General features: G+C 40.0%; 1 protein-coding gene across 1 annotated transcript; it reads left to right on the top strand.

Moving 5' to 3' along the window:
• Positions 1-691: 691 nt before the first annotated feature.
• Positions 692-27390, top strand: LOC135175464 (interleukin-1 receptor type 1-like). Its single transcript, XM_064143609.1, has 12 exons — positions 692-762; positions 1855-1934; positions 6533-6599; positions 8205-8439; positions 14271-14460; positions 15415-15589; positions 16996-17061; positions 20799-20919; positions 22699-22844; positions 24387-24530; positions 24838-25002; positions 26666-27390. Exons 3-12 carry the CDS (start codon positions 6539-6541, stop codon positions 27040-27042), a joined length of 1680 nt encoding a protein of 559 aa, XP_063999679.1. The 5' UTR covers positions 692-762; positions 1855-1934; positions 6533-6538; the 3' UTR covers positions 27043-27390.
• Positions 27391-27993: the final 603 nt, after the last annotated feature.

Here is a 27993-nt window from a genome sequence, read left to right on the forward strand (position 1 = left end):
GTCAGGTCTTGCCATAAGCCCACATGGAAGCCTGAGGAAAAACTGGCTGTCCGCACAGTGCTGAAACCATCTCAGACACCTTGGAATCACAGCTTGAAGGGGAACTAAATCCAGGCGTGGCAGCTAAAGGAAGTGGGTTGATGCCAGAGAAAACAGGGCTAGGTCAGATTTCAGGGTGATGCCCCAAAGGAGGCCACCGTAAGCACCTGCTTCCCTGCGCCGGCCGCTCGCACACCCTCGGGAGTCAGTGGAGACTCGCCGGCTCGCCGGGCGGCTAACATCCCGCCCTGAAGAAGCCAGCCCAGCCCTCAGCCCCCGCCAGCGGGCGGGCCCTTGGGCGGCGCAGGCGGTGAGTCTGGCCGGGGACGGCGCTGCTGGGCGGGGCGAGGCGCCGGGCGCGGGTCGCCGGGCGGGGCGGGGCTTGCTGCTCGCCTCCCGCTATGTGGCGTGGGTCAGGGTGGCCGCCGAGGCATGGGGAGCGGACGCAGGTGAGGAGGGGCGGCGGGTGGGACGTGTGGGGCCAGCCGCCTTACTCTCCTGCGGCTCGGCTCGACTTGACTTCCAGCGTCGGCAGCGTGACGGGGAGGGCAGCGAAATGTTCGGCTGAGGCGGGGGGTGCGGCTGGGCTTTTTCTGTGTCACCCGCCCGTCCGTGGCTCCTTTGGCTCCTGTTCGAGGCAGCATGGGGAGGGGGAAAGTGGTGAGAGATTCGTGTCAGGGTGTGGACGGGTTGCGGCGGAGATGAGGATCAGCTTCTCGACAGGTAGACTGCAGCGTCAATGGATTCTAAAAGTACAACTCCAAACCCCTCGGTTTCTGTTGAGACGTGTTTGAGGCCACTTGCTTCGATGCGCGGTGTGTCTGCGGAGTCCCGCTGCCTCTGCCTGGAGCTGCTCCTTTTCCAGCCTCTCTGGCACCAAATTCCTCGGAAGGAGTTTTTTATTTTGCGGCTGTGTCTTATTTCTCGTTGTGTGTCGCGACGAGAAAACCTAGGTAGGAAGTGTGGCATAAAAATGAAAGCTTGGAGTCCTCAAACTCTTGTGCATTTTTTAAGGTACTTGTAACAGGAAGCCGGATAAAACTTGGCATAATTCTTCTTGGCTTAGTAAAACTCTACAAAAACTATTTATTGCCTAATCGTGATCGAACATGAGCTTCTTTTTTGACTGCTTGTATGGCCACAAGAGCAAGGCTTTGGGTGAAAGAGCTGTGTGCAGAAATACCAGCAGCATTAAATACAGCGGGGAGCGGGTCCGACAGCTTGGTACGAGTGAGCTGTCGCTTAAACGCGACTGGGCTGAATCGAGGTTTCCAGCAGCAGCAGCAGATCTTACGTTTGGGGAGTTTTCATCAGGGCCTTGACGAAAATGCTGGATGTGTTTTATTTTTCAGCTTGCTTGTTCGACTTGGTCTGTTGCTAAATGGACGTGCTCACCTTTCATGTGCATTTCGAAATTGCAGTGCTGTAAAAGCTGAGAAATTGACTTAAAACTCTTGCACAAAACCTGGTTTATAACACATAGTTCTTAATCCCGGTATTTAAAATTAATTCTTAAATGAGAAATCCCTATACTTTTTTTTTTTTTTTGTTAACAAGATTATCACTCCCCCTTCCTCTCTACCACCCTTGCCCACCCTCACCACCTTCCCCCCTCCCCCACTGACCGATACCTTAATTTTTGTAATACTTTGCATCACTGTATTTTTGATACATACAGTTTTATTTGTGTGAGCCCTTCTGGTCCTTTTAAACGTCTCTTAACCACATTTTCAAAATACTAGTGGAAAAGTGGTAACTTACTTCAGACTTAAGAAATACTCTACACTAAAGTATGCTTTACTTTTATATTAACAGGCGTCAGGATTTGAAATGACAGAAAAGTCTTCAAAGAGCTGACTGCGAAATGAGCTCCCTCCATTTGATGCTGAAAAGAGGTAATGTTTTCCCTTCATATGAGTATGGATCTTTCCTTTCAGGGTGGTTTTGGCCTGAGGTAGAGGTGGGTAGATAGGTAGCTCTTCACTGTACTAGAATCAACCAGTAATGGCTAGTTATTTTTTTCTTTTCCCTTCTGTGTTTTGCTGGAAGTTGGGGCAGTACCTGTAACAAACACTTCATTCCGGTTTGGAACGGTTAGTACTTTGTTGCAAAGTTGAACTAGAGTTAATCTTATGAAAATTTAACTATTGCAGGCTTCTTTATGAATGTTGTTTTTCTTTTGTGTTTTCTGTGACTTCATTATGATGTAGCTTCAACAGAATGCTTTGGAAAATGGGTTTTCCTTAAAATGACTTTTCCGTAGTCCTGCAGCTTACAGACTTGTCTAGAAAGGTGGCATTTAAGGGCTAAAACTCGTGGTCATCACTTTGGTGTCAGAATACCACAGTGGATAACCAGATCTACTTTTAGAGGATGCTTGTGTGTAGTTTTTCTGTGAATCAGTGTTGATGCATGCCCTTGTGAAATGGTCAGCTGCAATTTGTTTATATATTGAACATGTTAGGCAGGAAACTTGGGACCTCAGGAAAGTGGTAGACTGGAAACAAGATACAGATGTTTAGAGATTTTTATCTTGCTTTGCTTTTGTGGTTTAACCGTGGTAGGCAGCTTTTTATGGCTTACACCTGTTGACAGCTTACACCTGTTGACAGGAGTAGGCACAATGAGGGGCAATGTGTGAGCTATGCGAGTTGTTGTGCTGGGTTGAATCTTGTCCTGTTTCTATTCTATGCAACAAGTGGGCATATATGGATTGGTTGTCCACCTCCCATCCCCCCATTTAAATTAAACTACATTGAAGTTTTACTTAAATGCTTCTTTCATATAAGTATGACACTGAACTGGGGCACTTTATGCTCTTATTTTGTTTGCAGAGATGATAATGAGGTGTTTTTGAATCATATGTCATCTTCTGTATGGCTGAGGTTCTGTTGTTTGCCCTTGCTTCGAAGGGTCATAGAATTATAGAATGGTTTGGGTTGGAAGACACATTAAAGATTGTTTAGTTCTAACCTCCTTACTACCTAGACCAGGTAGCTAAAAGCCACACCTACCTGGTTTTGAACACTTCCAGGGAGGGGGCATCTATAGCCTCCCTGGGCAACCTATTCCAGTGTCTCACCACCCTCACAGTAAAGAATCCTAGTATCTAATATCTGTCTACATTGGGCACCAAAAAAAAAAAAAAAGATGTGATGGTTTGGGTGTTACCTGCCTTCCCCCCCCCCCTTAAGAAAATCACCCAAACTAGACTCAGCTGATCTTGAAATTAGAATGAAGTTTTATATTTACAGCTTAGCATAATATACAAGCAGATATTTACAATATATACAGCTGGAGACAGAAATAGACAAGTTAAAAAAGTAACACAGAAACACAACACCCCTCACAGAAATCAGAGTCCCCAGGAGGGGCTCCCAACCACCCTTCCACTTCTTTTCTACCTTATCCCAGACTTTGCCTTACATTCAAGGTGAGTTTGGAGAGTCAGTCAGGGGAGTTAAAAAGCAGAAAGATTAGTCACACAGATGGCATGTTAGAGAGAGAAAAGTGCAGCCCAAAGCCAGAGAGCAAACTCTGTCTGTGTTTGTGTTCTTGTTTTTATACATCTCGGCAAGCCTGTGAGTGAAGCAGACATCACCATTGCTTCCTTTCCACAGCCTATAATTTAATTCCTCTCACTAAAATATCCCAGCTAGGCTCAAACTAGCACACCTATCTACACTAAACTCTTACAGTTTTAAACTATTGCCCCTTTTTGCATTGCTATGCTCCCTGATAAAAAGTTGCAAGCCATCTTTCCCGTACTTCCCTTTAAAGTATTGAAAGACTACTGTAACATCTCCCTGGAGGCTTTTTTCCTCTGGACTGGAGGATTCCACTTGTTAGTAGTCTCCTCTTGGACACTGAATTGTTGACAGCAATTAAGTCTGACTGTCCAGCCAATTTCTTGTCTGTTGAGTGGTCCATCCATCAAATCCATGCCTTTCCAATTTAAAGACCTAGAGAATGATAATTTTGAAACTCAAATTAACAGTGATGTGCTGATAAACAATTGAGGGGCTTGGAAGCTTTCTAAGCTACTGTTGTGAGCCCTGTCTCATTGTGTTGACCTTGCAAGGATCTGTCATGTCTATGTATGAAAAATTTGAGACAAAATTCGGAGAGCATAGTTAAGTGTTTTGCACAGCTTCCTGAAGGATGGGTTTGCTAATTCCACTGCCTGCAGACTAAGGGACCAAATGTATGTCTAGATCTGTTCTATGGCTTTTAAAGCTGGTGGCATGCTTAAGGCAAGTGAAAGGGCAAATTCTGTGAAGACAGACATCCTGCAAAGACCAAAATGTCATAATCTTGAGTTAGATCCGCATGTTTTCTGGTTTTGTTTTCAAGATGGTAATTATAAAAATTTGAAGGAGCAGTAGTAAGTTATATTTTAACTATGAGAAGATAAATATTAGAAAAATAACTTTGAAATCAGTCCTTTTTTATTTTAACAGCATGAACCGCAGACATGATTGGTAGTGTGGGGTTTTGTTTATTTGTTGGATTTTTCCTTTATTTCTTAAAAGACTTCATACACATTTTTTTCTTTAAGCTTAGCAAACTTTGAGCAGAAACAGTTTTCCAAGCTAACCATGTAGGCAGTGTCATCAGTGAATTTGCCATTCCCTCTGCATAAATAGGATTTGAACTTTTGTGGTTTTATGCCAGGGGCATTTCGTATTGCTAAGGCTGGGATGGAGGACAGGAACAAGCTGTTGGGTGTGTAAGTTGTTAGGTGTGTAAACAAGCGTTTGCTTTTTAAGCAAAGGTTGCTGTTTCTCATTTGTGGATTTTGGGTAGCATTTCTCTGTATGCTCTGCTTAAGAAAAAAATGAACGAGTCTTGTATGGTTACTCAAAACCATACTGACCAGAATAGAAATGCTCCATATATTTTGAGGTATTGCAACTACAAAAGCTAGAGGTTTCTTTCCTCCTTTCTAGAGTTTTAAGCTTTACTCCTTTGAAGGGGTGTGTGGGTGTGAAACTTGAATGAATAGGAAGTTTTAAAAGTTGAGCTTTAGCAGAAGTATTGGAAAGATATCAACCTTTGGTACTAGAGACCAGTCATGGGTGCAAAATGTAAATGTTAACCTGGTAGTTTGCTTAATTATTTTTATCTTGCCCTAAATTTAATTATTCCTTGTTTCCTTTTGATGGTTAAATCTGTCTTAGAAAGTGGCTACTTACGTCTGGTTTTGTTGCTTTTTTGACACCTGTGTAATGTTATCTTGGTTTTGACATTAAATTAGCTTTCCAAAGGGCTCTGCTAGAATTCTTGATCAATCTTTACAGCAGGTTTTGTTATTGCACTTCTCATTTTAAGTAGGCTTTTTAATGTAGGCAAAAGGAGGCTTTTGCTTTTATATTTAGGTGTTTCTAGAAAATTTGGTTTTGTGTATGTATGCTACTGTTCAAGCTGTATGTTTTGTTAAATCCCTTCTGCATTCCCCTTCTGTACTTTTTACAAGTAAACTGTAACTCCAGGAATGATGATCAGCTGATTGGCAAGTTACAGGAAAAATATGCACAAGGAAACTGAATGGACTATGGTTTCCCTTCCTACTATCTCAACACTTCTGCATTTGAAATGTTTCAAAAGAAAGGATCTAGCGTGACTTATTTGCCACTAAAGTGAACTGTGTTGTTTGTAAATGTAAGACAAGGCCACGTGTAGTTTATCTCGGGGAATGCTGGACAACTAAGTGCAGACCTTAGGGCCTCTGAAGACATTCTGCCAAGAAAAAGCAGGCACATCTAAGAGGGCAGAAAGACTTGATTAGGATTTAGAGGTTTCATGAAAGCCACTTGTTGTGCCTGTGTCAGAGAAAGCTGCGAAGAAGACTTGAGGTGTGAAGTGGAATGACAATCCTTGAATGCTTTATGGCTGGACATAACAGTTTGTAATATCTGTGTTTTCTACCTGTTTGACTTCGGACACCAATTGAAGTGTCAGATCATGCTGAAGTTAGTGTGTCTTGCTGCAAAGAACTACAAGTTCACCTGCTCTTAAAAGCAGTACTGCCTCACCTGTACAAGAATGTCTCAAAGAATGAAACCTCATACATCTCTGTGATTATTGTGTCTCTTGTAAACATGTGGAAAGAGGAGTGGCTTAATCAAGCATTGTTTCTGATTTCCACAGTATAGCTTAAATCATTGTATGCTAGTAAAGCTTGTCTGAACTAGAGAATTAGGTTTAGGTTCTTTTGGCTTGACTTTGCTGTCAAAAGAAAATTTTACTTTATGCAAGAGTTATTCCAAGCAAAAGTTGGAATAAAATTCAGTAGAAAGCTGAAAACTGGGCAGTCTTCTATGGAGGCCAAGTATTCATGTATCTGAAATCTTCAAAGCCTGAGTTTTGACTTCCCCAGGATGACTAATACTTATACTGATTTTTATTTTCTTTAAAGAAGTAATGCAGGGCGCAAAGGACAGTGCAGCTTGAACACTGTTGTCACATTAATGGAAACATTTTTTTTTTTCAGCAAAAGATGACATCTACATATTTACTTATTGGTCATCTCACTCTACTGATACCTCTGTTCAGTACTGGTAAGTTAAATACGTTGCTGAAACGACCATTTAAAGAAACCCCAAACCTACAAAAGAAAGTTGTATGTATTTGGTAGAAAAGACTTACTGAGACCAAATAATAAATTTAGTGCTTGTTTTTGCTTCAGCATATTGAGGATATGCTGGATACCTCTTTTTGGATTGAAGTTGCCTGGGGAATGGAATAGATAAATTGACATAAATATGTTTAAATCTTAGCCACATAAATTCAGGGTACTGAGACTTAGCCTTTCCCTGATTCCTGTGGTGAAAGCTGAAAGACATTGTCTTCAGCTGTTGAATGCAATCTTTAGGAGATGTGATGTAGCTCTAGTCAAGAAAGCAGTAAGGATTGGTTTCCTTTGACATTAATAATATTTTTTATGGTAGATCTAATTTTTCAATAAAATTTAAGATGACATAAATAATGATGCTTGTCTTCCTGCTCTTGGCATATGCAGTCTTAATATAAATGTCTGCATTAGTTCAAGCTCTGCAGAGACCTTCTTGGAAATCTTTAAGGTGATGGGAAGGTGTTGAGACTGCAAAGATTATACAAGACTTTTTCTTTTGAAATGGAATACATTAGCTTTGTTTATGTAGTCATTCATCAAGATATGTAAAGTTGATTCAGTCAGATGTTTTGTGGTTTCATAGGAATTGAGTGTTGCACACACATGCAAAAGTTAGGAAGCTTTTAAAATCTGCTTAATAGCTATGTGACCTGCTCTATTTGTGCTAAACTGGTGTTCTTCCAGTAGTTTTTGCTTGTAGATTTGAGGTCTTGATAAATTCTTGCAATATCTGTGCTTCTTTCTGTGGTATTGTTTTGGCTGATGTTTTAAAAAACTGCTTGCTAGGCCAACATGATTGTATCTTGTCAACTTGTTACACAGCTGTAATGATAAAAATTATGGTTATGCTCACCTTCGATGTTCGTACTTTAAAAGGTCTTCTACATAAAGATGACAGAAATTGCTAAGTGCAGTAAGAAGTAATACATTATAGTCAAGACTTCTTAATTGAATAACATTTCTCTCATGATGCAAAGGAAGTCTGGATGTGTTGGTTCAGAGCCTTCTGGTCTTTATCTCATACCATGCTATTCTGTGCTTCAGGTCAAAAACTATTTTCTCGTAGTAGTAATGGGCAGAGTACTGTGAGGATCTCTGCAATGCTCTGCTTTGCACCATGCTGTTTGTAGATAGTATCTACATTAAGGATCTGGTAATTATGCAAAAGTACTAGCATGCTTAATTAGCAAGGATGCAACAGGTGAGTTGTGAAGCTCATGCTTCTTGGTGAATTCCATGTATCTTCTCAAACCTTTGTTTGCACTGAAGCTATTGAACTTAATAGATGCTTGTCACTGTCTGCCTTGATAGAGAGAAATTGTGACTTCAGATCACAGCAGGTGTGGTTCAGATCCTCAGCTAGAAGGTGGTAAACAAGCAATAGATTAGCCTTGCCATCTTCTAATGGTAAATTGTTAGAGATTTTATTTTCTAATACTGTGTAATTTGGAGTTGATATTAGTGCTTCTAAACCAAAAGCCTGCAGATTAAAGACACTGACTTTCTTCTTCTTCTTTTTTTTTTTGTATAGCAAAAGAATGTGCTATTTGTGATTACTTTGTCCTTGTTGAAGAACCTATAGCTATTAGTTGCCCAATAATTACATCGGCAGAACGTTGCTTTGATTGCAAACTGACATGGTATAAAAATGGTAGTGCTACGCCAGTAACCGCAGAGAGAGACTCCAGGATCCATCAGCGAGAGGACTTGCTTTGGTTTATTCCTGCGACCTTGGAAGATTCTGGGCTTTATGAATGTGTTGTAAGGTAAGGGGGAGAGACAGGAGGGAAACAACCTGATTGATAATATATTAATGAAACTTGAGTGTATAGAATTTTCTTGTTTAGGTGGAGAGCTTAGATTAGTTAAAAGAACTGTTTTGGCCATGCCTTTTTTTTTGCACACTGCCTTTTATTTTTTATTTTCACACATGAACTGGCTCATGCAGAACACTCTCTGTCTTAAAGCACAACAATATTAACAGTCATCTCTGTGGGTGTTCTGTTTGTTTTTGGTTGTTTGCTTTGGATGAAGTGAAGGTCACAGAGAAAGTCTTAACTGCTTCAGCTTTTCCTGTGTTCAAACTGGTGTTTAATGCTGACAGATGAGGAGGATGCTTTGGTTTCTTCATTGGATTTGGTTAAATGGAAGAGTGGCATACTGGCCTGCATCAGGAATGGTGTGGTCAGCAGGAGCAGGGAGGTCATTCTGCCCCTGTACTCTGCACTGGTTAGACCACACCTTGAGTACTGTGTTCAGTTCTGGGCCCCCCAGTTTAGGAAGGACATTGAGATGCTTGAGTGTGTCCAGAGAAGGGCGATGAGGCTGGTGAGAGGCTTTGAGCACAAGCCCTATGAGGAGAGGCTGAGGGAGCTGGTATTGTTTAGCCTGGAGAAGAGGAGGCTCAGGGGTGACCTTATTGCTGTCTACAACTACCTGAGGGGAGGTTGTAGCCAGGAGGAGGTTGCTCTCTTCTCTCAGGTGGCCAGCGCCAGAACGAGAGGACACAGCCTCAGGCTGCGCCAGGGGAAATTCAGGCTTGAGGTGAGGAGAAAGTTCTTCACTGAGAGAGTCATTGGACACTGGAATGGGCTGCCCGGGGAGGTGGTGGAGTCGCCATCCCTGGAGCTGTTCAAGGCAGGATTGGACGTGGCACTTGGTGCCATGGTCTAGCCTTGAGCTCTGTGGTAAAGGGTTGGACTTGATGATCTGTGAGGTCTCTTCCAACCTTGGTGATACTGTGATACTGTGAAAAAAATCAAGGGGAGCAAACTCTGCATGCTGCATATGTAGATTCAGCACCTACAGACTTAGCAACTTTTGGGGAATACTTTTAGAAATTTGCAAATGAACAGCCAGACTGTTTCTTATGTTTTACTTTAAAGCATTGCTAAATGTTCCTAGTTTAAAAATGAGAATGCACGTGAAGAGCAAAAGCAGTGTACTAGGCGTCTTTAGAGATGGTGAAAGGAATGCGTTCCCAGAGCTGCTTAAAACATGTGAATGCACAGAGAGAAGGAATAGATTCTATTCACCTTTTGGGTATATTAAAACTGCTGCCATATTTACAGCTCAGATTAGTGCACTGGACTTCACTATTTCAGATGGTCGAATCTTAGTTATAATGGCTGAAATTCACTATGTGGTTCACACCAAAGTTGTTCTTTTCTTCATGATCCTGCCACAGTACATGGCAGTAGTCAATACAGGCTTTTCAGGTGTTCCAAAATTTGGGTTTAGTGGTGTGTAGTTATGTGTTCTGCTGTACATATAGAACACCAGTTATGCTGAAGGGGTTTAATTTGTAAAAGTAGTAATATGTAAAAGCAAAAACTTCCAGTGTAGGCACAGGTTGCAGGCCTTTGCACCTTCCTACTTCAGTGTCGCTTAATGAAGCTAAAATTGGAAGTCAGAAGAAATACAGTAGTTTCAAAACTACTCAGTGAAAGAATTTAAATTGTAGTCTTCCCTGCTGTGTTTCTAATTACTCTAGCTGTGTGACGTGTTCCTCTGGGCACCTCACAACCCTAGCTTGTGTAATGCCAGCAGGACAAAGAAACTTGCTGAAGTTTAGTTATGTTAACCATAAGCTACATTTTGTGCATCAGTCACTTAAACCTTACAGTGCTTGTCAAGGGGCAGTACATAGAAGTTGAAAGGACTGTCAAACAAGTAGCTCACTCTTCTGAAAACTTCTTTCTTAGCATAGCACTGAGAAATTAAGAGTTCAGGAATTAATTAATAGAGAGTATTCTTTTACTTCTGGTGTAGGCTTCTGATTTCTAGTGTTATCTCTTCTCTGCACAGCTACTGTACCACAGATTCTTGTGAGCTCTTGATGTGAAGTGGTTTCACACTGATATTACATCTTGATAGTCATTAATCAAAAATCTAGTTTATCCTTTACCTGGAACATGTCCAGAGAGGGGTGACAAAGCTGGTGAGAGTCCTGGAACACAAGCCCCATGAGGAGAGGCTGAGGGAGCTGGGGTTGTTTAGCCTGGAGAAGAGGAGGCTCAGGAGTGACCTCATTGCTGTCTACTACTACCCGAAGGGACACTGTAGCCAGGTGGGAGTTGGTCTCTTCTTCCAGGCAACCAGCAACAGAACAAGGGGACACAATCTCAAGTTGTGCTGGGGGAGGTATAGGCTGGATGTTAGGAGGAAATTCTTCACAGAAAGAGTGATTTGCTGTTGGACTGGGCTGCCCAGGGACGTGGTGGAGTCGCTGTGTTCAAGAAAAGACTGGATAGGGCATTTGGTGCCATGATCTAGTTGTGATTGGACAGGGCTGGGTGATAGGTTGGACTGGATGATCTTGGAGATCTCTTCCAACCTGGTTGATTCTATGATTATACTTTGAACATCAGTAGATGATTATAAGTAAAAGGGTGACACAGAGTGTGGTTTTTGAAGTCATCCACGGAGAGTGCCTTCTGAACCCTTATCTCCCTGCACTCTCAATTCATTAAGCAGTTTTAAAGTCTCAGATTTAAGAAGTTTGTGGCCATTGTAGTACTTACTGATTTAGAAACTGAGCCAGTGGTCACTTTTGACATGTGCTATTATTTAGAAAACACACTGTCATTTTAAGTTGTAGAGTAAATCATACAGTTGACAAATTACTATATCTCACTTTCCATCAGATATAAATAATGTAAATACCTGAGTAGATTTTATACGTACTGACCTATAAATATTAAAGAGAGTGGTAAATCGTGCCTGAGTCAAAAAATTCTATCAAAGAATATAAATTCTTGTGTCTGGATAATGTGATTCTATATACTGCATACAGCAGTTCAAAGAGAATTTCCCAATTGTTACCAATATGGAAATTTGGAAAAATAATTTTCCTGAGTCACTATGAATCAATAACACCAAGCTTATGTCTATGCATTTTTACCCCCATGTTTCATTTTTCTGTTGTTGTTTCTTTAGTCCTCCATTTGGATACACCGATAAATGTAGAGCAAGGTTCACAGTGATGACAATTCATTTTTGGTACATTTCTTCTAGTTTTAGAACCTGATTTCTAGTTCTACAAAAATATTTTCATGACCTTTTTAATTTGAATACTTTCATTCCCTGGTAAGTAGCAGGATGAGCTGTTACAGGGATGAAGTTTCCTCCTATTTCCTTTAACAGAGACTTTTTCCCATTTAGTGAGATGAAAAGCACATTGAAAATAACTACATGAGACACCTGATGTTGTCCATCTTCTGGATTTACAACTCAAGAGTATTGCAGTTTTCTCTCTTCTTTCCTGGTGGCTTTAGTCTTGCATTTCAGTAAGTGTAGGACAAGATACCAAATTTAGATAAATACTAGGTTTAGATTATTAAATATATAGACATTTGCCTTTATATGTATGCATTTTGAGAAAGAGAAATCATTTTAATCTATATTTCATCTCCTTAGGCCTAGAATGATTTCTGTTTGAATGTATGAGGGTAGCTGCATGAAAGACTTGTAGTCAGAGTCACCTATGGAAAATCCTCATTGTCTTTGAAGACATAGTTATTTTTATTTTGTTTCTGTTTTAGCTCTAAAAGGTACCATGAGTACAAAAAAATGCATAGACATGGCACTTCAGGACATGGTTTAATGGCCATGGTGGTGTTGGGTTGGATAGTTGGAGTTGATAACTTTAGAGATCTTTTCCAACCTTTATGATTCTATGAACATCACAATTTTTTCCACTGAGATTCTTAGTTTTGACTGGTTGTTGATGCTATTTTTCTTAGCTTAAATTGTACTTATTGAAGTGTATTTTTGTGATGGTTTGGGTGCTCCACGCCCCCCCCCCCCCCACTTCAGAAATCACCCAGACTAGACTCAGCTGGCTCTGGAAATATGAATGAAGCTCATTATCTACAGCTAGCACAATATACAAGCAGATATTTACAGTATGTACAGTTATATACAGAAATATACAAGGTAAAAGGTAATACAGAAACACAACTCCCCTCCCAGAAACCTGAGTCCCCAGGAGGGGCTCTCAATCACCCCTGCACCTTCCTCCTACCCCAGTCCCAAGGAAGAATAGAGGTTCAGCCAGGGGGTTAGGAAGCAAAGTGTATTAGTCCTAAATGGAGGGTAAGGTTAGAGAGATGCAGCTCAGCCAGCAGCCCGAGTGAGAGTGATGCTGAGTGTGTAATCTATGTTTTGACTTACGTTTTTATACATCTCAGTAAGCCTATGAGTGAAGTAGATATCACCATTGTTTTCTTTCCACAGCCTGTAATCTAGTTCTTCTCACCAAAACATTGTAGCCTGCTTCAAACTAGCAGAATTTTATAAACTGAACTGTGAGCTCTGACTTCATGTCATGGATGGTCCATAAAAACATGTACTTATTTTATAGAATTTGCTCTTTGCACTTAGAAATTTGCAATTTATCCTGAATATATGAAGCCTTCCTTCTTCATAGAGTCGTAGAAGGTCTCTAAGTGGTGTTCCAGTACCTAAAGGGGTCCTAAAAGAAAGCTGAGGAGGGACTTTTTATAAGGAATCTTAGTGAGATAAGCAGGAAGAGGGGAGATTTAGACTGAGTATTGGGAAGAAATACTTCAGAGTGAAGATGATGAAACAGGTTGCCCAGGGAGGCTGTGGATGCTCCCTCCCTGGCAGTGTTCAATGCCAGGTTGGATGAGGCCTTGAGCAACATGGGCTATTGGAAGGTGTCCTTGACTGCTGGCATTGCACCTGCCAGAGTAACTATCCTGAACACCAACATGGTTAGATGATTGTTCTCCGTTTATTTCCTTGTAACAGTGAGTTATATGCCAACTTGGAAGAGGCATGCATAGCTAACTTAGTTTGAGATTGGTACATATGGAAGGTACAGATTGGCTTAAGGTTGTGTGAGGTGCAGATAGGTTAACTTATATAAACAACCTGTAGGGTAAGCTTCCTGCAGCTGGCAGACCCTGCCTCCTGCAGCTGCATGTGGGGGGCTGTTATTCACCATCTCAGTCCCTGCCTGCAGGATGAATTCAAGGACACTCTGCAGCATGGGTTGCTCATTTTTTTATCAGTTCATGTCCTCTGTTAGCAAGAAATCCATCCACACATGCCCATGGCAGAGAGGTTGGAACTAGATGATCTTGAATGTCCCTTCCAAGCTAAACCATTCTTAGATTATTTTGTCTCGTCTGATGAGAGTTACAGTCTGTTCTTCTTGATAGGCCTGTCTCTGCTGAGATGAACCTCTCTTCTCCTGTTCATTTGGCAGTGAAAGTGTTACAGTGCACATGTATTTTGGGTTACTCTGCACAGCAGTGTGTTGGGAAACAGTGCTGAAAATGGCAAGGCTAGGTTGGTGCTGGGAGCTCCAGCTTGGAGAAATCCTGGCATCCCCTCTGGTGCTTCCAGAGCAGATCCCACTTCTGCTCACAATACAAAGTCAAAGCTTATCCCCATCTTTTGGTCCAAAAAGGGGAATGAGGAACTGAAGGTAGCATTTAAGGGGACTGTAACAGGTGTATTAGAGACAAAGTGGGTGGAGATGCTGAAGTCCCTCTGTAAACTTTCTGACTTGCCAGAAGCAAGGAAACTTTTTGTTAATGACCTGACTTGTCTGCTGTTCTAATTACAGGAGCCTTAACCATTCTGACAAAAGAACGATAAGTTTAACAGTTTTTAAGAATGATAATGGTTTGTGTTTTAATGGAAAAATGAAGTTCGAACAAAAAGTGACGAGCACAAACACCGGAAAGATTACATGCCCTGACCTAGACCATTTTAAAGATGAAGATAATAATCAGCCTGAAGTACACTGGTATAAGGTATTGTGCACATGTATTTCAGATGTAGGAGATATGAAACAATCTATTTAAAATGTGTTGTGATGTAGCTGTGAAAAGCAGCTTTTGGAAGGGAAGGTTTATTATCTTTACATTTGGAGCAAGGCACTTATCTTCCTGTGCTCTTGGGGAGGCATAAGGTGGTTGTCCACTTATGGAATGCAGATTTTTTCAGGATAAAACCCATGTTTTGGTGTGTTGGTTTGTGAAAATCTAGTTTATCCTTACATTATTTTGTGTAGATAGTACATTAAAAAAAACTTGTATTTAAAAGCTAGTTTCCTTAAATGTAAGGCTCTGCATGGTGATTTCAGTTTTGCTGAGTATTAGACTTACCTGCTGATCACAGTGTGGTATTCTTATGCCTATTTGCTCTGATTTTGCCAAAATACTCTGTCACTAAGCCTTTTGTCTTTGTTAAGGTAAAATTCTATAGTAGTTCAGCTCTTCACTTTGATGCTGTTGGTGCTGTAGCTACATGGGCCTGTACATGTAAAGTAACCTGGATGCTGTGCCTATAAATCCTCTTTTGAGATTAAGAAGTACTGCACTCATTCTGTGTTCAGGAAAAGGAGTTTTTTTCCATGTGTTTGCACTGCCACAGAAATGGTAATGCACCCAATAGCACAAAGCACTGATACAGCAGGTCTCATATAAATGAGACCTATTAAATGAAGGCAGCAAACTAAGCCCCACAGCATTTGAAGACTTAGCTGGATTGACTGCAGTGATTTTTAAGAAGTGCAAATGCAGCAAGATACCACCAGGCTTCATGTTAAGAGCGTAGAGATGCTAGGATAAGAACCCACATTGTGGCTTAAAAAAAACCAAACCCAAGTATTTGGAACACATTTTAATAATCACTGAAGCTCAGTAACTTAATAAATTGTCAGATGATTAGTTTCCTTAAATCACAGGTACTTCTGATCTATTTAGGAGTGTAAATCTGGATTTCTCAAAGACAGACGACTTCTTTTGGCCGAGGGTGAAACTGCTGTCCTGATTCGCAATGTCAGTGTACAAGACAGAGGAAACTACACCTGTCGCAAGGTGTACACGTACATGGGAAAACAATACAATGTTTCACGAACCATCAGTCTGGAGGTTAAAGGTGAGTGCTTCCAGGTTATTCCCCAGGCAACCAGCAACAGGACAAGGGGACACAGTCTCAAGTTGTACCGGGGTAGGTATAGGCTGGATGTTAGGAGGAAGTTCTTCCCAGAGAGAGTGATTGGCATTGGAATGGGCTGCCCAGGGAGGTGGTGGAGTTGCTGTCCCTGGAGGTGTTCAAGAAAAGCCTGGCTGAGGCACTTGGTGCCATGGTCTAGTTAACTGAATAGGGTTGGGTGCTAGGTTGGACTGGATGATCTTGGAGGTCTCTTCCAAACTGGTTGATTCTATGATTCTTGGCTCTGCTGCAAATGTTTGTATTCAGAGACTGTAAGCCATTTGGCATGTTACTTTTCAGTTTTGTGAACTTGTATTTGCAAATTGTCTGTAATTATTTTTTTGTTTTGCTAAATATACAATTATAATATAGTAATATATGTTGCTACACTCAAGCATTGCTTCTGAGGGAGAATTCTCATGGGGAAGTGAGAAAAGTGGTGTTCAGAATGAGAATTAGAGGGAAGTGGTGGTTACTGGGGTGCATGTGTGGGCTGTTTTTTGTTAAAGATTTTTAATTTTTAAAAATATTTTTTAAAGAAAAATTAATTTTTTGCTAAAGTCATCACAGCAAAACACCTGCTTCTCTCCCTTTTGGTGAACTTGCTCACAAAGCTTCCTAGACAGGAGATGTAACAAGCTGTATCAATCATGGAATTAATATATCTTCATCTGGAGAGGATTGGCTTACTATTGGCACTTGGCTTTGCTTTTCTGTACACAGGACTTGCAAATGGCTGTTTCACTCTCCCAGTACTGTCAATTTATTGATGATGACCTGATCAGTGCCATGATAGTAGTTCTGTCAGAAAAGCTGACTGGAGATAGAGTCTCCTTTTTTTGTTTGTTTGGCTTTTTTGTTTGTTATGTTTTTCTTTAGGTTAAAATAAAAATTATGAGTTTAGGTAGATGGATACAAGAACAGTAGGTTGTTGGCAGCAAGTTTGTACAGTGCTTGTTTACTTTCTTAACTTAAATATATTTACCTGATCTAAGAGGTCATTAATTAAAGTCCTTCTTTCTCTTCCTTTATCTGTCTGTATGACAAATCTAATCACGTACTTTGGGTTTTATTTTTCTGGCTTTTTATTACTTTTATTTCGACTGCCAGTAAATTTTGGAGGATATTTAAAAAGTACTTGTAAGGTGAGCTAAAGCCTTTTGTTAACTTGGAAGCTAAAACAGAATAGTTTGGATAATGAATTCTGTGAGATTTTCTGTTAGGAGTTTGATAGTAAGTATGGCACTACAATAGTACCAAACAATAAGACGTTGTAAGAATGTCAGTTGAAGTAAGTTGTGAAATGCTTCTTGCCTGAAGATTTTTTGTATGTGTTTGCTTCTGTTTAGAACGACCACTGAAGATAAGACCAGAGTTTATTTATCCAAAGAACAACACAATTGAAGTAGAGCTTGGTAAGTAGTAACTAGTTTAGAAATCATTAGCATTCAATAAAACAAATAAGCTGGTCGTTCTGAAATGGCAGGCAAACAGTTCCACTGGCGTCAGCAAGGGAGATAGGCATGTGGGTCAAGGATATCTGGAAGACAAATGATAGAACATGATTCCTGCAAGTACTTGCAGGCAAAATATTTCTCTGCCTAAGATTGGAGTCTCTTGACCAACAGTGTTGGGTGGGATGTGTTTTTATTTTCTTATTATTGCCATCTGTTCTCTGTCCCACTCTGAAGTGTCTGTCTTGAGAGATCTTTGGAAATATGTTAACATAATATGTATGTTCAGTAGTTTTTCTTCCTCTTGTATGTTTCCTGTGTCTCCTGTCCAAATCTAGGTTTCACTCCTTATTTTAGGGTATTAAAAGGTTTCCAATACTGATCTTTTATGAAACAGCAAGCTTCTAGTTGATGGACATCCCAAGTTTTGTTTATCTTGGAAATTTTGTAAATAAGAGATTCTAGATAAAAGGAATGACTTTTTTTTCCAGAGGGGACAGCTAGGCAGTGCAGCAGGCTACCCAGAGAAGTTGTGTAGTTTCTGTCCTTGGATGTTTTGGAATTAGACTGGATAAAACTCTGAGCATCTAGCTATGACCTCAGAGCTGCCCTGCTTTGAGCTGGAAAGTCCCTTCTAACTTCAATAATTCTGTGATCCTATGGGCCAAGTATATGGTATGCAAATCTCTTCTTAAGCAAACCTATGCATATTTAGATTGCCTCATATATTGGACATAATTCTACTGCTGTAGTCCAGAGGAATGAGGTTTTGAAATGCTTGGACAGTTGGACTGTAGTTTTAGGTGGTGATTTCTTTTTTTATCTTAGTGAAACTTTAACTATTTGATTAAAAAAGGCCTAGGCTGGTTTTGGAGAAGTGCAATTGGCTCTTGACTAGAATTTTGTAGTACAGAGTCTAAGGTGTTTTGTAATCTTTTGAGGAAGGATTATTAGATCATTGGGGAAAGGCTGTGTTGGAGCTCTGGCAGTGCATGGGAGCTGAGACTGGAGATTGTGGATTTTTCTTATGCTTGTCACACTGATCGTAGTCCCACCTACAACAGCTACTTTTGCTGCTGCTTTTTCTGACATTTTGCTTATGAACACTATGTGTATCAGGTGTTCTTTTCTCATGCCAAGGCTTCATGTTTCTTTTCACATCACGTGAAACATTTTTTTCTGGCCCAAATTCTAACTTTAGCTGTATAGTATTAAACTGAAGCAAACAACACTGCAACACTGGTGGGTTTTGTGGTTTTGCTTGTTTGATTGGAGTTGTTTTTTCTTAGATTTTGACTGCAATAATGAATGAGCTTTAATAAAAGTTATGTTCCTCCAAAGTCTAGAAGGCTTTGTTTCAAACAGTGGGGATACTGCGAATCTCATAGAAACAGCATTACTTTCTAGACTTACAATTCTGAAGTCTTCAGATGGTTATTTAACTCTTTTTGGCAATACTCTGAAATGGCTCAACAGCAGTTTCTTTTCCGGTGATTGCACCTTCTCTAGTTTCATTACAATTACATGCCTGAAAAGCCCTATTTGTGCTCTTCAAGTAATCAGGAAATTTGTTCACCAAATTAAACAGTAGTTTAACATTACATAACCCTAATTGTTGTGTAAAAAATACTTTTTCTTTGTAACTGCAGAAGAAATGAAGTGAAATTATGGAGGAGCTCCCCTGTACTGCACCTCCCACCCATTAAAATATCATATTAAGTCTCTTCCCTAGTTGTGACTGATAATAAATTATGACTTCCTATTTAATTCAGAATTACTAATGCAATCACTACTAAGAAGTAGTCCAATGTGCACAGGACCTGAAAGGGCTCTTCAAAAAATCAAAGACATCCAGTAGGGTTTTCTTAATCCTTGATTACATGTGCTGAGAAAATAGATAATTGAGCAATTATTAGTCCAGGGGATGCCTATGCCTCTCAGCCTGTGCTAAGATATGCTATGTGACAACTTGCTTAGACTCCTTATTTTAGAACTGCATTGGTCCATATTTGTTATGACTTGGACCCTACAGTAATTAAAAGTTGCTGATGAATTATCAGATGCCTTAGATCAGCTAAGATGAACAAACCTTGACAGCCCTATTAAGAGTCATTAAGAAAGCAGTCACACACAATGCCTCCCCCTTCAAAGTGGATTTATTGTGTCTACTGAATTACAAATGATTCCCTACTACAGGGGGACACCTTAAAGGACATTGAAGTTTTAGTGTTCTTGTCTGGTTGGGATATTTTTGGGTTTGTGGAGTTTTCTTGTTTTGTTGGGGGGTGTGTGTGGGTGTTTTGTCGTTTTTTTTTAAGGCACTGCCATTCAAAAACTAATATTCTATTTCTGCATCTTTAATGCAATGCTGAAAAAAAAATACAGTCTTTGCTCCTATGGAATGCTTGCCTGTGGGGCAGAACCCAGAAGCACCTGCATGAATCTGGAAACACCTGCTTGCTTTCTGAATGAAAAGGGCAGAGAAAGGTTAAGTAGAAGCTTAAAAGTGCATGCCTGAATGTATGGAAATGGAGGGCATGGAACACTTGAGGGGCTTTCTTCCTTTCAAAGAGCTGTGCAATGCATTAAACAACATCTTTAGAAAAAAAATCAGCATTGTGTTGGAAGGGCATGAGGGAGGACACTGGGGAGCATCTGTGATTTCTCATTCAAATAACTGCTTTGAATGTGAGCTAAAAGTTTATTCCATACTTTTGATAGAGACTATCCCTTGGTAGTAGGATCTAGATCTGATGTGGTTCTAGGAAAACTAAACACTGAGATCTTTACATAGGTGAATTGAGAGCCCACCTTCTATCAAATCATAACTTCCATGCGTAAAATACACAAGAAAAGGACTCCGAGAAAGCTGCTTACCTTCCTGTAAATGGAGCTCTCTGAGGTACATTGCCAATAAATATATTCTGCAACTTGGCTTGCTTTCTTAATAATGATGAGGCATTCTGTAAGATCTGGACTCTTGGTGGCAAAGGAACTGAGTGGCAGGTGAGCTTGCTCTTGGAGCACAGTGTGAGAATAGTCAGACACCATCCCAGAGGACAGTGTGGGCCAAAAGACTCTGATCTGGAATAAAGATATATGTATTTACTAAGAATGGGATTCAGTTTCAGGGTGTAGCTGTCTACATGTGGCCATCTGCATATGAGCTAGGATCCTTAATTCATGCCATTATCAATAGGGACTCAGTTCAGTTGTCTACATGTGGATGTGCTATTTTGGCTACTCTGGCGGTGCAGGTGTCTTGGAGAGCTGAAGCTCCAGTCTGCCAGTTCCATTTCAGATGCTTTTGATGCTGGAGAACAGCTCAGATATCACAGGTGCACGAGTACATGCAACTGATTTGAGCCCTGGAGATCTGTCCGTGGAATTTGGAGAACCATGCAGTTGATAAGGTTCGGATGTCTACTTTAGTGTGATTGGACTTCAGCAGAACTGAACTCCATTTCTATCTTAGACATCTAGCTTACATGTAGACATAAAATTTAGACAGCTACATTAGGGTAGAAATTATGTTCAGATCAGAGACACACAAATGCAGATTATGAATGGATGAGTTTTAAGGTCTCTTCATAAGGTAAGTGGTGTTTTTTTTTAATATCCCAGCTCTTCCCCAATCACCTAATCCTGTTTCTGTTACAAGACCCTGAATTGCTCTATTTACTTGTGTTTTCCTGTAGGCTCTCATGTAGTTATGGAATGTAATATATCAAGTGGCATAAATGGCTTGATTCCATTCTGGCAAGTTAATGATGGAGATGTTGATGATTTTGATAGAACCTACAGGGAACAGTTTTATGAGTAAGTATCCTTATATGCTGATTTGTAAATGCATTTGTAGGTGAAATAATCTGCAGTAATTTGCAGTGAATTCACTGTGAAGCTGACTACTAGTCAAGTTCTGATTAGAAATCTGTATCAAGTACATTATATTCTTACTTCTTGGTTTAAAAAAACAAAACAAACCCAAAATATTTTATTATAAATACATCTGTATTTGATATCAGTGTAATGAAGTACTCATATATAGGCTTTTATAATGCTTTTGTGAAACAATTTTGTAAGGTTTATTGATGTATATGTTCCTATGTAATCCTGATGATGAGGTTTGTATTGGCATCCCATGACAGACATTGCTGGCAATTACTATATATATAAAATAGCAACTTGTTCTTCAGGATGTGCTGATCTATAGATTCTTATAGGGTAGGATGCCAGTTTGTAGATAATTACCTACTGCTGCCCCTCCCACCTCATGCTTGTAAATATACCTTAGAACAGGATGGTGTTTAGAAGGACACCATATTATATCCCCAGATTTCTTGTGGCAATAGATGTCTGACATAAAGGCAGTGTCTCCATGTTTGTTGTCATTTGACACCAGAGCCACCCAGACTTTGTGAGTTGTGTTCGTCATTATTTCCTGAGTTGGTTGTCTCCACTGACCGTGGATAGTAGAGGCTCAGGGAGTTAATCTGATAGTATGCACAGTAAGGGCTCTGCTTCATCACCAGTATAAAGAATCCTAGAAAGTGTTTTTCTTGACATTTAGATTATTAGTTAATAGTGTTTTCAATAGCCTCTCATTCACAAAATCGTTTAGCTTGTAAGGGTCCTATTGAGACTGTCCTGTCCAACATCCCTGCGAAAGCACATGCAGAGCAGGTTGCTGAGGGCTGTATCCAGCTGGGTTTTATGTATCTCCAGAGGTTGAAACTTCATAACTTCTCTGGCCAGCCTGTTCCAGTGCTTGACCAGTATGACAGTAAAAATAAAGTGTTCAGGTGGGATTTCAGATGGGAAAGTGCTTCAGTTTGTGCTCTTGTCCTGTCAGTGGGCGCTGCCAAATGGAGCCTGGCTTCCTCTTTCTCCATGATCTCCCATTGGGTATTGATGCACACTGATAAGATTCACCTTCTACCCCAAGCCCCTGACCCTTTTCCAAACTGAACAGTCCCTGCTCTCTTGTATAACAGTTGCCTTAGTAATTTTCACAGCTCTGCACTGTACTTGCTTCAGTAAATCCAGAGATCAGTGTTGTGTGGAGACCAGAACTGGTCCTGCTGCTCCACGTGTGACCAATGCTGAGTAAAGGGGAGGGATCATCTCACTCAACCTGCTGGCAGTGCTCTTAATGCAATCCAAGATGCCTGGGAATTGAGTATTCTTCCTGGTGTGCAGGATTTACTTTTTCCCTTTGAACTTCATAAGGTTCCTCTTAGGTCAATTCATTTCTCCATCCTGTCAAGGTACCTTTGGATGGCAGCATGAACATCTGGTGTATCAGCCATCCCTTTAAGTTTTGTACTGTCTGCAAAACTGCTAATGGTGTACTCTGTCCCACCCAGCAAAATAACAACCAACCATCCAATGTATATGGAAAACTCCAAGTCACCTCTGGTCATGAAACTGTATGCTACAGGGGTGATAGTTACTGTGCTTCACTGGATTCTTAGGTTTATAGAGGTCAAAAAATTAATGTTCTTATATGTGTGGATAGGTGTATCTCTCCCATATTAAACACTGGTACTTAAGTTTCTCTGTAGATACTTCCTCTTTACCCTTTTTTTTTAATGACAGAGAGGCATTGCCTCATGGACTTGCTGTATCTGGAACAAAATTTAACATTTCAAAAGTGGAAGTGAAGGATTATGCTCACAAGTTTTTCTGTCATTTCATATATGAGTCTCAACAGTTTACAGCCTACATCAAATTGGAACACCCAGGTAAGAGATCTCATCTTGATGATGTATATTTCACAGTTTGACAGCCCCCTACTTAGAGCTAGAACTATGTGACAGACCACTGTGAAAAGTAGGCAATGCAGCTTAATTCCTTTTTTTTCAATTTTGTTGGGGTCATATTCTTAGCAAAATTAAAGGAAATAACACATTTCATTTGCTTTGTCTTCTGTCATTCAGTGTTTTAGGATATATTAGTAAAATACTTGATTTTAACTGAAGTAAATATGAGACCTGAGTGGAATATTCTGCTTTCTTATACATTTCTACTTAAATGTGGATCAAAGGAGATTGAAGACCAGTGAAAATAGCAAGTTCTTTTAAAGAAGTTGGGGAAATATTTAAGTATAGAAAAGACTGTCAGAATAACATGAATATATATGTGGACCTGGTTGTCCTTTCCTTCACTAAGCAATAATGGGCTCAGTTACCAGATGAAAGAAAAACACCCCAAAACCTGTTTGTTAGAGTTTCTCCTACTATATAACGATGGTAGTGAAGGAATGAAATAAATTGCATAGGAAAGCTGTCGAGTTTATACTACCGGTGCATGTGCTGTGTTCACTACCATAAGGCAGTAAAGTAGATAAGCTCATGCATGCTGACAGGCAGCATGCTGCACTTGCTGGGGATCCCAGTGTTCTGGTTCAGGGACAAGGATAAGTTTAACCTCTTGCTGATTAGCATGAAATTTTAGTAGATTAACTTGAAGGTAAAGTTGGCTTTATAAACTCAAATCAGTTCTTTTTAAAACCAGATACACATAAAAGCAAATCACAAGATATTGTAAGTGCCTTTTTTTTAAACATAGTTGTAGAAGAGCCTCTAGTCTATTGACCTAGTATTGAGCTGGCTATGTCAAGGGTGAGCCAATACTTGAACAAGTGCTCCTCTCAAATTTGCTTTTAACTGGCCACATTGTAAACAAGTAATTGACTGAAAGTGGATCTGAGCTCTAACTTGTTATTCAGCTGTAAGTTCTTCATAAAGATTGTCAAGGTATATTTAAAAATCCTCAGACATTCTGTAATATGTATGAAGTAAAAAATTGAGTTTGTGGAGGGTGTTTGTTTTAAGAACAACAAATCTATTAAGACAACAGATAAGTAGGTTCAATGATAGATCTTCAAAGAGGCTAGAGACAGTGGAAGCCTGGATGGTCTTGGTCTGGGGAGAAAAGCATGGTCATTAAATCACCTCCCCACCTGGTTTTCTTGCTTTCTGATTGATGGAACTCTGTGCAAGAATTCTCAGTGCTATAGTGCAATAGATGTCAGTATTTTGGCTGAAGAGTAGCCTTCTTTGTAAAACTGCTAAGGTGATTTCACTGCAAGAGGAGAGTAGGTATGTCAAATAAGACTATCTGCAGAACTCACACATGAAAATCTTTTGATATTACTATTTATTTCCTTCAAAGAAATAATGATTTAATGACTAAGAATTTTACTGCCTCTTTTATCTTTCTTTGGTTCTAGTGTGTAACTGTGTTTTCTATGTCTTCTCTCTTTTTATTTCACTGTTCTGCAGCTTGGAACATTCAGGGTTACTTAATTGGAGGAGGAGTTTCTTTTGTATTTTTAGTATTTTTTACTCTCTTTATCTACAAGATTTTCAAAGTTGATATCGTGCTTTGGTATCGGGACTCCTGCCGTCCTTTCCTGAGTGAAAAAGGTATGTTTGTTTAACAGTGCTGTCTGTTGTAATGAGCCTTCACCTTCCCTTGCAAAGCAGTAAGTTAACCCTGTGAAGTGTGCTTCATCTTCCTCAGAATTTTGAAAGAATAATGTTTTTAGGATGTTTAAAATTAGTTCAGGTAACAAAAGTGTATGAAAAATCAGCGACTTTCCAAGAATAGGGCCTACACCAATGGTACAAGTGGGAGGAAAATGGAGTTTAGAGACTCTTTTGTTTGTTTGCTTGCTTGCTTTTGTGTCTTTAGAATCTGTTCTTTCTATCACTTCTATTGCTTATTCTTCAGTTTCAGATGGGAAGATCTATGATGCCTATGTTCTGTATCCAAAGAACAAAGAGAGCTGCCTGTATTCATCAGATATTTTTGCTCTGAAGATACTGCCAGAGGTCTTAGAAAGGCAGTGTGGATATAACCTCTTCATATTTGGGAGGGATGATTTACCGGGAGAAGGTAAGCTGTCTGAAGAATGATGACTAATGGCAGAAAACTTGAAAAAGTATGTCTTGTGAGTAGTGTTAAAGGAGCCCATTGCTTTGAGATGCCATTTGACAGGGTGACTGCTCTACTTCGTCTGCTTTGAGAATTACTATCAAACCAGTGGGACAGATCTTAGATTTTACAGGTGGAAAAAAAAAAACATACAGAACAACACTAAGTTGTCAGGAACAATGAACTGTGTTTGTGATGGTTTGGGTGTTCCCCGCCCCCCCACACTTTAGAAGGTACCCAGACTAGTCTCAGCTGGCTCTGGAAATATGAATGAAGCTATTTATTTACAGCTAGCACAATATACAAGCAGATATTTACAGTATATACAGTTATAGACAGAAATATACAAGGTAAATGGTAATACAGAAGCACAACTCCCCTCCCAGAAACCTGAGTCCCCAGGAGGGGCTCTCAACCACCCCTGCACCTTCCCCCTACCCCTCTCCACCTTACCCCAGCCCTAAAGAAGAATAGAGTTTCAGCCAAGAGGTTAAGAAGCAAAGGTGAGTGGCAGGTGAGGTTAGGGAGATGCAGCTCAGTCTGAGCCCAGCCCGAGAGTGCCAAAAAATGGTGAGAGTGTTATCTAATGTTTACTTTCTTCTTCAGCAAGACTCTGAGGGGAAGTAGACATCACCATTGTTTTCATTTCACAGCCTATGCTCTAGTTCTTTTTTCACCAAAACATTCTAGCCTGCTTCAAACTAGCACAGTGTTGAAGACTACTTGTCCCTAGTGAAAGTTCTTGCAAACCATTGCCTGACTTGCAAGGCTGTAAAATCCTTGTGGAGGTTTCCTCTGCATGCATATGTGCATAAAATTATTTTTTTTGCATCTGACAATGAAAATTGCAAGTCTGTCCCACTAACTGTTTATGTGAGGTGAAATGATGTAAGCCTTCTGTATCTTTCCTGGTCTCATGACTTTGAAAAGATAGTGCTGAAACAGAATAAATTTGCAGAGTAGGCCTCAAATAAAAAAATTGGTTTGGGAGAAAGCAAAAAAAAAAAGAGTGTGGAAGAACTGATGTGGGGAGGTTTGTGGATCACTTTCTTATATCTGGAGGCTTTAGGCAATGGCTTAAGAGGAAAGAATTCCCTGAGAAGTAGAATCTAAAGTGCTGCTTTATTTTTCCAGCTTGGAAAAAAAGGCAGTAGTCTGTTTTCAGGGTTAGCCCATATGACTTGTGTGTGGTGTTTACCATATTTTGCTGGTTTAGAATTAATTGTCTGGAATGCCGTGGAAGGAAGGATTCCATCTACATGTAACAAAAATCTGTTACAGCACCAAAAATATAGCAGAAGAAGCTGTTAAAGAAGAAATGTTATAGTTTTATCTAGGTCTGTGGGTTTGCAACTTGGTTTTTTTTCTTTGAAATTGCACCTAAGATGGTAATAAAATGCCATTAGTGAGATAAGGTAGCTCTTCTCTGTTCATGTAGAACAAGAGTCTGGTGGGGTCAAACTGTTGCTTTACTTGGCTAACCCACTGTAATGACTTGCATGCCCTTTTCCTGTCCCTGTACATGAGGTGAAGCATGTTGGCAGGAATATCAAACAATGAATGAACCAGATGCAGCATTTTGTGTGATTGTTATTGTTTGTTTGGTTTGTTTTGTTTCCAACAGCTGTGATCAGCACTGCTGATGAAAAAATCCGTCAAAGTAGAAGAGTGATAATCATTTTAGTTCCAGAACCCTCCTCTTGCAATATTCTAGAAGATGTGTCTGAAAAGCAGCTAGCTATGTATAATGCTCTTATTCAAGATGGCATTAAAGTAATTCTCATTGAACTTGAAAAAATACAAGACTATGCAACCATGCCAGAATCAATCAAATATGTTAAGCAAAAGCATGGGGCTATCCGATGGAAAGGGGACTTCTCAGAAAGGTCTTACTCAGCAAGTACCAGATTCTGGAAGAAAGTGCGCTACCAGATGCCATCCAGAAAAAATGGAGCCTCACCAGGACTGCATTTGTTACCAAAACACTTCAGTTCTCCCTAAATAACAGAAGAAACATGACACTTAATGACTAGCTCTGTTCAGTCAGTGATGAGTTTGATTGATTGAAGGTCACACGCATCTCTTTGCAGCCAATCTTATCCAGGTGTTCTGGATGAAAGGTACTACAACTTTGCCTACAGTTGTGAATCATTTGTTTCTTCTGGCCAGAACAACAGAATGCCTTGAAATGGTGTTAGTAGTGCACTGATGACATGGAAGCTGTGTAGGAAGTACAGGAGGCCTTTTCCAAGAATGGTGCAAACATTTGGTGGAATTCTCTTTGTATTTAAAAGTGGAAGAAGAAGGAAAAAACAAAACAAGCAACAACAAAAAATCTCCAAAACCCCAACAAAATACTCTAAGAAACCTGAGTTTTTGCAATTAAAGGTTGAATATGAAGGGAAATCTATTAATTTTAATTGTGATATGGTGTAATGGGCATGGTTGATGCCCATAAATGTTTTTGCTTCTTTTATGTTTTAATGAAATGACACAAAACTTTCCTTTGTTACAAGTTTGTTATCTATCTTGTTTGGTTTGCTGAAAGATAAATCCCACTGTGTTACTGCATCAGTCTGTTATTGTCCAAGAGAAAAAGAGACAGTCCTAGCCCATCAAAAGTGCAATTGAGCCTGAAAGCATAAATACTCTTCCCTGATGTTTTCTACGTTCTAAAGAACTGTACAAATTTTAGTCTCTTATCCCATGGAGACATCATAAAACTATCATCATAATGCTGTACCAAGTTAAAAAAATTAGCTCCAGAGAATTTTTGTTGTCCAGGTAAGTGGCTTAGTGTTCTTATTTTACCCAAGTGGAACAATTAGCTAGTCACACAGACATTCTTATGGAGAGTGCAGGATGGCTGGCTTCATCTGTCTCCAGATCAAGTGGCTTTGGAGCACTTACTCTTTTGAGTCACTGTTGCTGAAGGAGAGCAGGTCTTTCCTT

Source organism: Pogoniulus pusillus, chromosome 5 (genome assembly GCF_015220805.1).
Source record: "Pogoniulus pusillus isolate bPogPus1 chromosome 5, bPogPus1.pri, whole genome shotgun sequence".
Classification (NCBI taxonomy): Eukaryota; Metazoa; Chordata; class Aves; order Piciformes; family Lybiidae; genus Pogoniulus; species Pogoniulus pusillus.